This window comes from Pangasianodon hypophthalmus, chromosome 13 (genome assembly GCF_027358585.1).
Source record: "Pangasianodon hypophthalmus isolate fPanHyp1 chromosome 13, fPanHyp1.pri, whole genome shotgun sequence".
Classification (NCBI taxonomy): Eukaryota; Metazoa; Chordata; class Actinopteri; order Siluriformes; family Pangasiidae; genus Pangasianodon; species Pangasianodon hypophthalmus.
In genome coordinates this window covers 7141614-7154331 of record NC_069722.1, presented here as the reverse complement: position 1 = coordinate 7154331, position 12718 = coordinate 7141614, and the positions used below count along the sequence as shown (strand labels likewise).

Here is a 12718-nt window from a genome sequence, read left to right as displayed (position 1 = left end):
TACTTTATTACAGAAAGATGATTTTTTATTATTATTATAAAATATCTTTTCCTGTGCAGCTATAAAATTGACTCTAGGCATAAACTTACCTGTGTGTGTATGGACGTGTGCTTCATGTTGAGGACCCCTCCAACAACAGACTTGAATTTGATTGGCTGAGGCTCCTAGCCCAAGCTGCTTTCTGCCAATCATTGGCTACTTTAGGTACTTTGCTCCCCCTCTCAGTCAAAAGTGGCTTTTATGACTTAATTCAGTCCCAAGCACTCATATTACTGAACTGAGAGATGGAGCAATAGGATAAAATGAGGCTGAGGGAGTTCAGAACCCACGATTTCAACAGGTATAGACCAAAATATTAATGCAGGTCAAGCCATAAAAGAGGAAGAATAGAGACTCTCTCTGAGAATTGAAGGTGCACAGTGGAGAGTAGGACAGCAATATACAAAGAATTAACACAGAGAGAGTGGGAGAGAGAGAGGGAGAGAGAGAGGGAGAGAAGGGGGGGCATAGAAGACATGACAGTAAAAAAAAACAGAAAAAGGTGGGTGTTACACAAAGAAAATAAGGAATGAAGAAAAGCAAGGTGGACTTTAAAAGTGTCAGTGTGTGGAGACTTATGATAGAGCAAAGAGTTAACAAGCACATTTATCAGATATGAAGGCTTTTATTATAAGGCTGCTATCCATCCTCTTCTTCACCTCCTTCTGCAGTGTGCTGCTTTGGCACTACTTTACTCACAGGTGAGTGTCTGATCCTTCTTCTGTATTTGCTTTTCCTTCTTTTTCACAGAATTGGGATATTTTAAAATACATGTCAGTGGAATTAATATCTACAATCTACCAACCTCTCCTCTTTTTTTTATTTTTATTTTTTTAAAAAAGTAAATATTAACTTTTCATCATTTCATCATCATAAAAAAGCAAACCAACACACACACACACACACACAAAAAAAATGCTTACTTCATTAAAAATCCTATCGACGCTGCTGTCGATACTGTAGATTTACTGGGTTTTTTTTTCCCCCGATGATTTAGACAATTCCTTTTATACTTGGGTAAATTTGGAATTACTAAAGTTACTAAACATACTATAAAATAAATTTCTGTGAGGATGTTAGAATTCTTACATATTATCTACTGTTTATTTGTAATTGAATACCGATTTGGAGTATTAACTACCAATATTGTGTGCTGTTTAGCCTCAATATCACGATATGCAGTTAGTGAATGACTGCTTGAGAACTGAGTTGTCAGAAGTAGCATGGACCAGTTAATATATTAATTGCTTTAAGACTCCATGGTTTCCCAGAGTTAGGAAAGCCCCCACCACCCCCCATTATATCAGTTGACTAATAATAGTAGTAATAATAGTACTAATAATGCTACATTTTTGTATGTATGCATTGTTTACATACAACAGATTAATGCATTGTTGAGTATATATATATATATATATATATATATATATATATATATATATGTATATATAAATAACCGATGGCATGTTCATGTTGGCAGAGTTGATAGAAGTCTGTAGGTCAAACATATAAAGCCAAAGATCAGTGCTCTCTGAACTGAATATCTATATTCAGGATGATCAGAATTTTCCAGTTGCATTAAAATTAGTAGAATCGGTAAAAATGGATAAAGTGTTGGACACTGTCTTACCATCAAGACCTACTGAAAAGGCTATATCTCTTGCACTGGGGACTCTGTGTGTGTGAGGAGTGAGGAGGAAATGGTACTAAGCAGAGGTACATCTCTATGGCAATTCAGTTCTTTTGAATCATCTCAGTCAGGTGTTTTGTGCAAAAAAGTGATTTGTAAGAGCAAATTTAATAGGGATGACATACAAATCTTACTTGAGGAAGACAGAGATGTACTTTCACTGCATTAAACTTAGCTCCACCACATGTGAACATCAATGCCATGCACTACATGTAATGCACTACATACAGTGTACAAGACAATAGTGTTGAACATTGACATCACATTTTTCAGTGAGAAAGCCAAAGCAACAATGATGCTGTTAAACTATCAGTAGCATGTGACACTTAGCCTCCATATCATGATTTAGAGTTAGTGAATGTCTGCTCAAGAATTCAGTTCAAAGGTTGTAATAAGTAGCGGGGTATCTGCATAACTGTGTTCTTTTATTTTCATTTCAACTCCCACATTTCCCAGAGTCAGAAAAACACATAAATTCCATAAATTCCATTTTTGACCTCAGAAGATTCAGTACTAACTGAATGAGTAGAAGGCTCTCGGATGATCAGTTTTGTCTTTGAGGTGAATATTAGTGTCTTTTCCCTTATCAGTGGCTGGTATAAGTGTTCAGAAACACTCAGTTGGTGAAACATGCTTTTTCTTAAATCATACCTAAACTCTAGAACAGTGATCATTAGGAACAGTAGCTCAATCAGAACTTTTTCTTCCAAATTAACAACATATTTTTAAAAAAAGTTTCAGGAAAGAAAAAGTGAGAAGCAAGAAAGTGAGGTACTAAACGAAAGTACATCTCTATCTGCATTTCAGTTTTAAACCATCTTAGAAGTTTTAAAGTGTAAAATGTGTAATTTTAACAGAGAGTACATTTTAATCTTACTTAGTAAATATGTCAAGAGAACTTTTTTACTTTTTACTGTGTTAAATTCATCTCCTTTTCTTTCACCAACATATCAAATGGTGTGACACATTTGATATTTTCATGATACAGTTCTACATGTAGTGTACTATCTAGGGTGTACAAGACAAGAGATGAAAAAGAGATGACTGCCTATTTTTTAGCAGCATTGGTCCTGTAAATTAATTTCCTATTCAATTTCTCTGTAAAATTTTCAGCAAATTGTTCAGAGTTTAAAGCATAAGAAGCAATCCAAACAGCTATGAAATGAATCACAATCTCATTATGTTTTATAAGGGTACAAGGCTGTTTACTCATTGCACCTTATTCATCAAGTTTGAGTAGAAATGAGCACAGTTTTGAGCTCACAAAATGGTGTACGAACAGATCTGATTAAGCTTAATGTAAACAAGTCACCACTAGGGTCAGTTTACCCTCATATATAATCAAATTTACATTAAACATGACAATAACTTTTGCAGGTGTTGTGAGTCAATGAAAGCAATTCACTAAGAGGCTCCAAGCAAAGTGGAGAGGAGAAAAAAATTATTTCAGTGCATCTGATTAGAGGTGCTTTTGTCAAAAAGTGCCACAGACAAACAGAAAAATATGGAAAATAATTAAAAAAAGAAATAATGAGCTGATTCCATCTCAGCATTCTTATTCACATTTATAAATTACATGGAGACACTAAACCCCAATACATTTATTTAAGTATGAAGTTTCTGTGTGTGCAATCGGGATTATCAATTGCATTATTTTTATTGTAATTTTTATTGCTTTATTTTTTACTTTATAGTTGCTACAATTACTGCTTACTTTTTGTTGCCTGGTGGTCTAGCAGCTAAGGATCCCGTGCTCTTCCCCGGGGCAGCCTGGGGTCAATTCCCGTGCAGGGAACCAACCCAGCCACTGGGGAATGCACAAGCCAGTGCTCTCTCAGTGCCGGTCCCAAGCCCGGATGAAATGGGAGGGTTGAATCAGGAAGGGCATCTGGAATAAAACCTATGCCAAATCAAATGTACGACCCCTATATATATATATGGCGACCCCTAACAGGAGCAGCTGAAAGAAAAACAACAACTGATTACTTTGGTTTTGATTATTTAACTGCGAATCAAGTAATTAAGCATGCTCCTACTAGAATGGTTAAACTGGAAACTGTTGTTGGAATTTGGTTTATGCTAGACCCGATTTCTTATGCTGGCCTGAATCTAACCCTTAAGGGAACTCAGCCTTCATTGAAATTGTGTGATTTGCAAACAATGAGTAAGAGAAATACCTTTGTTGAATGAAAAAAGGCACTGTAATGTTTATTGTTTATTGCTCTTGCGCTTGTATGCGGAAATAGTTCCAGTATATCTTTTCCCATCAGGAAGTATTATTCAATGTCAGCTGGTACAGCAGGTTTAGAATATATTAACATCATTTAATCAATATATTTACCCAATTCTCCAAAAAACCAAAACACCACAAGGGTAGTTTCTCTCAAACTGGCAAACACTGTATCAAAGTGGTATTTGACAGACTACTTCCAAGTTGTCTCTTAGATTTTTTTCTCATTTGACTCGACTCTTGCCTTCTCTGTCTGCCTGTCTATCCTGCTCTCTCTCTCTTCACCTCCATTTAGATTTTTTTATTTGTAAATTTTTTAAGGAAAATGTAATGTAAATGAAAGGTAAATCTATGTAAATGTCACAGAAATATCCACCAGCTGTGAAAATCATAGCTTGTCAGGTATAAACATTATCACTAAAATCCAAAAATGATTTTTTTTTTTTTACTATAAAATGGGTTCTTTTTTTTTTTTTTGTTTACTGTTTTACAATTAATATCCCCTACTCTCTCTCTATTTCCACCCCTACTCCAGCCCCAGCAACCGACACCCAACCAGTAATGCAGGTCATCGTTGGGCACATAATACACAAGAAATACCAAACAGGTAAAACAGGCCTCACATGCAAATGAGACAGAATATCATGTATCATAATCTTGTCCGGCTGATAGAGACACCACACCGAAACTATAATAAATCAGAGATAAGCATCATTACCAGTCAGGACTAGAGCACTGTACTGGCCAAAAACAAGCTCTTTGCTACCTTCAAAAAAGTGCTACCATTTATTAATTTTTTTATTTATTTGTTTGTTTGTTTGTTTGCATTCACAGAGCTCTGATGAAAACCTGATCTGTGTCATATTTAAGCCAAAAAATCAGACTCAGGCCACTTCAGTTTTTTTTAATGTGTAGTCCTAAAATTTTTTTCATTTTTTTCAAATCTCACTTTCAAATCAAGCTTTAGAGATTTGTTCTTATTATTTGAACATATTTGTGGAATAAATAAGATCAGTTTAGTTCAAATCTATCAGCATGAAATCCTAAGCACAATTTTATATGGTCATGACATATTTCCATACAAGACCAAAGAGTGATATATGGTTGATGTATAATCATATGATTATCTGATTGTGCTAAAGAAACAAACTGTTATCCTTAACCCACGCTGTAAATTCTAGTTATGCACACACACACACACACACACACACACACACACACACATATATATATATATATATATATATATATATATATATATATATATATATATGTATATGTGTGTGTGTGTGTGTGTGTGTGTGTGCATAACTACAATTTACAGCATATGTATATATATACATATAGTTTTGCTCAAAAGTTTGCATACTCTGGCAGAAATTGTGAAATCTTGGCACTGATTTTGAAAATATGACTGATCATGCAAAAAACCTGTCTTTTATTTAAGGATAGTGATCATATGAATGAGATCAAACAAAATTGTGCTAACCTTCTGTTTTTTTTTATTTTTATATACAGTAAAATGTGTTTATCTGCATTTTGATCCAGGAAATTAGTCCACTGTGTCACCTCATATTTATACCTCAAAAAGTAATGAATAACCACTTAAATAGGAAAATATAAATGGGAACATTCTTCACTTACATTTCACTAGAATTTCTGTGGGTGCCAACAATTATGACATGTGGTTTTGTTAAAAAAAATATTTGGTAAGGGTATTTATTTCAGAGAATAAGTTTACTTTACTTACACTTTAGATTACAATTTCTTTCATATTTTCAGTGCAGGATTAACTTTTTTTTTTTTTTAAACCCATCTCTTTCAAGGGTGCCAGTAATTCTGTTTATATATATATTTTTATAACTATTTATATTTTGAATGCCCAGGGTATCCCCATCTTTATGTTTTACAGTTAATATTTATATTTTACTATTAATACTAACTCTGTCTATGGGTCTTTTATCTATAGTCTTAACAGGTTGTTTTATATTTCATAACTGGAAAACCTTCAAGTGATTTTCTCTGTCTCTTCACAGTGATGTAGCTCTCAGCGTTCCACGCAACATTCAGAAACATGATGCAAACAGGATGTGAGAATACAACACCATTCCCAGACACATCACACAATGATTGATGTTATACAAAAACATTTTTGAACACCAATTGACCATTTGTTGTTTAAATGACCCCATTTTAGAATAGATATAAAGTGAATTGAGAAGTGGTAATTATTAAACGTTTTATTAAATGAGGCACTCTTGTTCATTATTGGAAAACCTTTAACTTTGATTTTCTCTCTGTCTCCTTCTAGTAACGCAGCTCCCATCGGTCGACGCATTGTAAAAAAAATCCATGCAAAGAGCAAGTGAGAATGCAACACACTTCCCAGACAAATCATACTAGTTATGTTTTATAAAACAGCCAATGTAATATTTATGTTTAAATGACATCATTTTAAATTCTTTAAAAGAGTAATAGGTATGAAGTGAACAGAGAAATGGTTATTATTAAATGTTTAGTGAATTAGAACAATCTAGATTTAATATAATCATAACAGGTCAAAGTCATTATGGCTTTAAATAGGCACATGTAATACACCACATATTTATGCTTTCAGTTAATATTAACGCTATCTGAGTCTTTTATCTATAGTCTTGTTAAGCCTTCAACTGATTCTGTGTGTCTCCTCACAGAGGTGCAGCTGCCAGCAATCTGCGTAACATTAAACAAAGTCCTGCAGACAGCAAGTGAGAACACACTTCCAGAGAAACCACATTAATTGTTGTTGCACAAAAACACCCATTTTAGCATTTTTGTTTAAATCACCTCATTTTTAATTCTCTAAAATTTGAAATTTGAACCAAGGAATAAGTATAACATGAACTGAGAAATGGTTATTATTAAATGTTAAATGAATTGAGAAATGTTAGGAATGACAATATTTTTCCCACAGTCTAAATCTAATCTAATCCAAAAAGATCAAAATCTTTATCATTCTAATTAGGTACTTGTAGCTCAACACATTTATGCTTTACAGTTAATACTAGCACTGACTATAACTTTTATCTATAGTCTTGGTAAGCCTTCAAGTGATTCTGTGTGTGTCTCCTCACAGAGGTGCAGCTGCCAACAATCCACGTAACATTAAACAAAATCCTGCAGACAGAAAGTGAGTATGCCACACTGTTCACAGAAACATTACACAAATTGATTATTACATTTATACCTGCGCCTTAGAAAGCTATAGTGAAAGTCCACAGGAGCTAGTATCAGTGTCATGTAATCTGACTTTCAGATCGAGTTACATAGAGGCAGTAATGCCAGTATCTTGTCACTGTCACTTGCCACTGCTTTCTTATTGTGCTTGTGTGGGTATGTGTTCCAGGGAAAATGAAATTATTGACAACCTGTTAGCAAATTACACTTCCAAATGGAAAAAGAAGGAGAGGAACATTCAATTCTTTAGGTAACAAACACACAGGTCCAACACATCACAGCAAAACAGCAGCTGTTGTTTTTCAGGAGGATAATAATGAAAAATCTTTTGTGCTAATATCTGATAAAGGGCTTATACCACAGCACAGTTGAATTCTTGAATCTGATTGGTCAGAAGGTGTGCATTATTTTCGTATAACAGCATGGCTTGGGCAGTAGTTCTGGCTGTGACTAGTGTTAATGCGCTCGTTTTAAGACGTTACCGTTTCTGTAGTAACAGCTCATTCACAGGGATGCTCAGCATAATCTATAATTAATAATAAATGGATTTTTAAAAAAAGAGTCACCATGTCAATGATTATACGTTCTACTTTGTTAAAATGTGTAATCATTGACGTGGTGACATTTTTGTTAGGAGACGTTTATTTAACATTTATCGAAGTAGTCTTGGTTGTAAGTGCTTTGTTATAGTCAAAGTTTTCCAGCTCAGGAAAGTCTTCAGGACAGAGAAGTTATAAGCTTTGGGGTTTTTTTGTTTGTTTTTTGAGAGAGAGAGACAAAGAGAGAGAGAGAGAGAGAGAGAGAGAGCTATATTGCTATAACGCCTAGGTGCAAACAGGAAATAACTTGTCTCTCAGACATTTGACAGCATTAAAATGTGTGACGTATCATTCATTAATAAATTAAACATTGGAATTGTTAGCAAATCACTGTGATATAAGTTAAATAACACACTCCAGACTGTGTTGTTTTAAAAATTAATGCACTCCGCTTGCACGTTGTGCCACATCACCCCACCCCCACTCCTAAGCACTATTTTGTTGGCTATTCCTTACATAAATTCAGATTCTTTTAGATTTATTTAAAAGGTAGATACAGAAAAAACTAAAGATAAAGGTGGGTTTTTTTCAGGTCATATATAAGCAGCAGTTGCAACGCCATTTCCAATGCAACAGTTACACAAGGCAACTCACCTGTGGGGACAATATTTACTTATGATGGAGATAATAAAAGGACAATGACAGTGACAGCAGATCTGTTCAACCTATTTCCTAAGGTATTGTGTGACATGTGCACGTAAAATACAATATACAGTTTGATTGATTGGTTTTAAAATGTATTAATACTATACTGTGTGTACATGTGTTTAGGAGAGCCCCTTTAAAAAAGCACCATGGGACTCGTGTGCTGTAGTAGGCAATGGAGGCATCTTAGCCAACAGCAGCTGTGGAAAACAAATCGACTCTGCTACGTTTGTCATCAGGTTTGTTGCTGATCATTTCATTATGTTTGGAGAAAACAAGCAAAACTGCATTCTAACACCAAAACTTAAAGCCAGTAAGAGATGAAATTCTACAGCAGAATGTAGAATAGAGTCTGCCAGGATACATTGCCCATGGAGCATGCACATTTTACGTGAAGATCAGATCACATTTAAGAGCCATTCATGTACAAAGTGAGTTAATTAGAAGGAGACACCAGAACACCAGAAGAAATTGATCGACTAATCTAAACGCATGTAATGACAAACAATGAGACAGATCTCTCCCATTGTCTCATTGTACTTCCTCTGCCTTTTGTTTCTCAGGTGTAATCTTCCTCCACTGAACAATGGACATGCGAGAGATACAGGAAGCAAAACAAGCCTTGTCACAGCCAATCCCAGCATCCTTGTTGAAAAGTGAGTCATACAAGCAGTTGTATTTGTGAGTGTGTTTATTGAAATGACATAAGACAGGTAGATTCTTTTAATATTTGATCCATGGGGTTCAGCTTTCACATGTGGAATGTAATTGTTTAATAAGCATTTTTTTTATACTAGCTGTATTAATAGCTAAATAGTTGTTCAGCTGATCTGATATTAAAAGCATCAGTGAAATTAAATCCGTGAATTTATACAGTGTCTCTCGATCCCTGATACTAAACTAATAATCCATTGATGAAGAATGTTTTTAAGCATGCTGAGCTAATGGTTGGTGTAAGGTGGTGCTGTTCCGCTCTGCACAGAATATTATAGGGTTTTTCATGATTTAAAGGATTTTGTGTTGACAAACACATGACGCACCAAATTTGCAAGATAATCAAGTATGGCTGGAGGTACAGTTTGGAGATCATCATTAGTTCACAAGCTCACATTTGTATCTTCCCTCGCAGTACGACTGCAGCAATGCTCAGTATTGCAACAAACACATTTTGTTTGAGAAATTTAAGAATATTTAAATGATGCCAACTTGGAGTGATGGTGGAGGGACAAATATTCGTATGACTATTGAACTACATTCAGAATCATCATTCTGTAGCAACAAAGTCTTGCCTTCGCAGAAAGAAAAAAATGTGTTTTGTTTTTCATAGTCGGTGGTAAACAGAGTAGATGTTACACTGACAAGACTGGCTCTTATATTCAGGCATGGCAAAGTTGATGACAGGTTGTAGATGTCGTAAGTGTTACACCATATACTTGTATTGTATTTTACCTGTTCATAACACAAAACACCCAAATAATATCAGCTCATCAACAAGGACTTCATGACAAAACTTCTTATTTCTCTCTCTGATTCTTTGCAGGTACCGATCGCTAAATGAGCACCGGCGGTCATTTGTGGAGGATATGCAGTTGTATGGGGACGCTCTACTCTTGCTACCTGCCTTCTCATTTCGGCGAAACATGGCTGTGTCCCTGCGTGTCCTCTACTCACTAGAGGACTTCAATAGCAGCGGCCCACGGACCATTTTCTTTAACCCGAGGTACCTGAACAGCCTGACAGACTTTTGGCGTGACCAGGGAATTCGCTCATTGCGCCTCAGCACTGGTATCATGATGGCCAGCTTGGCACTGGAGCTCTGCAACAACGTCCATCTGTACGGCTTCTGGCCCTTCGGAACACACCCGTACACCCACCAGCCACTCACCAACCACTATTATGATAACCGACCAGTAAACAAAAGAATGCACACGATGCCAGCTGAGTTTGAAGCCTTGCTGAATCTCCATAACAAGGGCGTGATCCATCTGCACCTAGGGGAGTGCACAAATTAAACTTTGCAGTACCGTCTATTAAAATGTTCCTCAATTGTACCGTAAATTTATGTCATCTTTCAGGTTAACTATCCCACTTTTTTTTTTTTTTTTTAAAAATCCAACCTAATAATAAAAAATATGCTAATAATAGTTGGTGCAATTTGCAAGAAAAGAACATTGAATTAGTTAACAAAATCCATTGAAGCCATTGCTTCTTAGTATAAAGACTTTGTAAAAACGAATAGATCAGGGATAAATTCATTTCTTTCTTAAAAGCATTGAGATAATTATAGCTGTAAGGAAGAAATACTACTTTTATCTACTGCTTAGTGAAGATCACACTGTGGAACAATGTAAAACCCCTTGCAGTTGGAGCATTTCCAGTTAGTAGAAAGCAGCAGAGGTGGTATCTATGTGAAAATCCTCTTAGAAAGAGTTCTTCAGTTAACTCCTGCCCTCTTAGAAATGGTTCTTAGCTTCCTGAAAAGGTTCTAGTTTGGAACTCTTTCTCATAGGGAAACACTCTCTTGTATGGTTTTTACATAGAAGCTTTAAGGGTTCCTCCAGAGAGATCACCAAAGAACCATTACTTAGGTTAGATTTGGGTTAGATTCGAAGGGATAGAGTTGAACTTTTTCCTAAGAGTGGCATAGCTTGCATAGAAGCATTAGATATTCTCAGATTTTTGATATGCTCAATGCGACTTATTTAGTGTGTTTAGTTATTTAAGAGAGGCGCACTGCTGAAATGCTTTAAATCTAGCAGGACATAATGAAGTATAATTTAATGAAAATATTTTTGCCAGTTAATTTTTTTCTGCGTTGCTCGTTAGCTCAAGATGCTTGAGTTGAATTCCTCAAAGATCACGATACAGCACTGAGTAGTGTTTTCCTTGCTGGAGCAGTGCAGTCATAACTGCATAAAATATCTGTTAGTTAGCACTGGATTTCTCTGACTGAAGGAAGTCTATGCATGCACAATAGTACGGAAAGGGCCAGTACTTTTCTGAGACAGCATGTACTTAATGTACTTAATTATAACTGTGAAATACACTGTAAAGTACTATGTGGTTGCACTTTATCACAAATAATGCACATCCTATAAGGGATGTTTTGGGGCTTTGCATTTATAGTAAATGCACAGTTCCTTGATGCTACTCTACCTAGCCACACACATACACTACAGCATAAATTATATATTTTCAAAGAATGAATGTGTGTTCCTTGGCTGGTTTATTAAAATGTTTTAGTTACTGTAATGACTGTCAGAATAGCACTCCCTTTACGGGTTTTTTTTTGTTTGTTTGTGTGGTTTTATATTTTTTTTCCTTTAGGTATCCTCACAAAATAAATTGTACAAATTCGAACATACGAGGGTGATGTGGTTGGATTTTGTTTTCTTTCAAATGAACAAGTTGTAAAGTTCTGCATTAATACTAAACTCTTCTTTAACCTTAATGTAAACCTTTTTTTAACTTTCAACAAATTGTGTCAGTTCTTACTATGTTGCCTTAAACATATCATCACTCCCACTACTCTGTAAACTGAGCCATTTATTATATTTCTACAGATCTGCGGAGTGATGAATCTAATCTCAGGTAGAAGACATTCAGCTGTTGTCCTAATATCCAGATTATCTGTGCAATCCACTGTTACCTAAAGCTTATAAATGCAAGAGCAGTAACATATTTACTAGCAAACAAAACTTAGATTCTGTTTTTGATCTTTGAATCCTGTGTCAGAAAAATATATCCTGTATTTTAACGTAACCATATACGAATAAAGTAAGAAAATTGCCAGTGTTTTTACAGAATTGCTTGCAAATTGTTTTCTGATTGCTGAGAGCTATTTTGAGTGCGTATGCTTGCTGCATAAAAGTTACAGTGAAATTGATGGTTTTGGTTCATTTGATATTTTGGTTTAGTTTCACACTGCATGTTAAAGTATCTGGTTGGGTTGCACTACAAATACATTCCATTTGGTGAAGTAGTTCAAGTGCCATTCTAGCCAAACACACACACATCTCTAGCCATCCCTAGACATCTCCCTCCCAGTGCAGATCCACGCTAAACCATGCCCCCTCTTGCTACACCATTTTCACATTGCCCCAGAAAATGGATGCTTTTTGAGATTTGCCTTCCAAAGACATTCTAATTAAATATTTATTAGGGTGAAGATAGAGAATGCTACCTACCCTGTCACCCCAATGTATGGCAGACAATATTTTCTCTTGTTTATTCTCTCTGTGTGTATAGAGTATGTGTTGTTTAGTCTACTTCAGTTTTTTCAGGTGCAGTCCAATCCCG

General features: G+C 35.4%; 1 protein-coding gene across 3 annotated transcripts; it reads left to right on the top strand.

Annotated features, from left to right (window-relative positions):
- Positions 1 to 277: 277 nt before the first annotated feature.
- LOC113528017 (alpha-2,8-sialyltransferase 8F) lies at positions 278 to 11783 on the top strand. Of its 3 annotated transcripts, XM_026916244.3 has the most exons (11): positions 278 to 740; positions 4495 to 4566; positions 5996 to 6049; positions 6271 to 6324; positions 6653 to 6706; positions 7075 to 7128; positions 7345 to 7425; positions 8307 to 8451; positions 8546 to 8658; positions 8983 to 9075; positions 9960 to 11783. In XM_026916244.3, the coding sequence occupies exons 1-11, from the start codon at positions 655 to 657 to the stop codon at positions 10429 to 10431; spliced, it is 1278 nt and encodes a 425-aa protein (XP_026772045.3). In that variant the 5' UTR covers positions 278 to 654; the 3' UTR covers positions 10432 to 11783. The 3 variants fall into 3 exon arrangements, with proteins under 3 accessions (XP_026772045.3, XP_034165587.2, XP_026772046.3); XM_034309696.2 differs by lacking the exon at positions 6653 to 6706; XM_026916245.3 differs by lacking the exon at positions 7345 to 7425.
- The last annotated feature ends 935 nt before the right edge of the window (positions 11784 to 12718 follow it).

Coding starts and splice junctions, on each gene's coding strand:
- LOC113528017 (XM_026916244.3), top strand. CDS start 655: ATGAAGGCTTTTATTATAAGGCTGCTATCCATCCTCTTCTTCACCTCC. Junction 741..4,494: donor TGGCACTACTTTACTCACAG/GTGAGTGTCTGA, acceptor CCCCTACTCCAG/CCCCAGCAACCGACACCCAA. Junction 9,076..9,959: donor CCCAGCATCCTTGTTGAAAA/GTGAGTCATACA, acceptor GATTCTTTGCAG/GTACCGATCGCTAAATGAGC.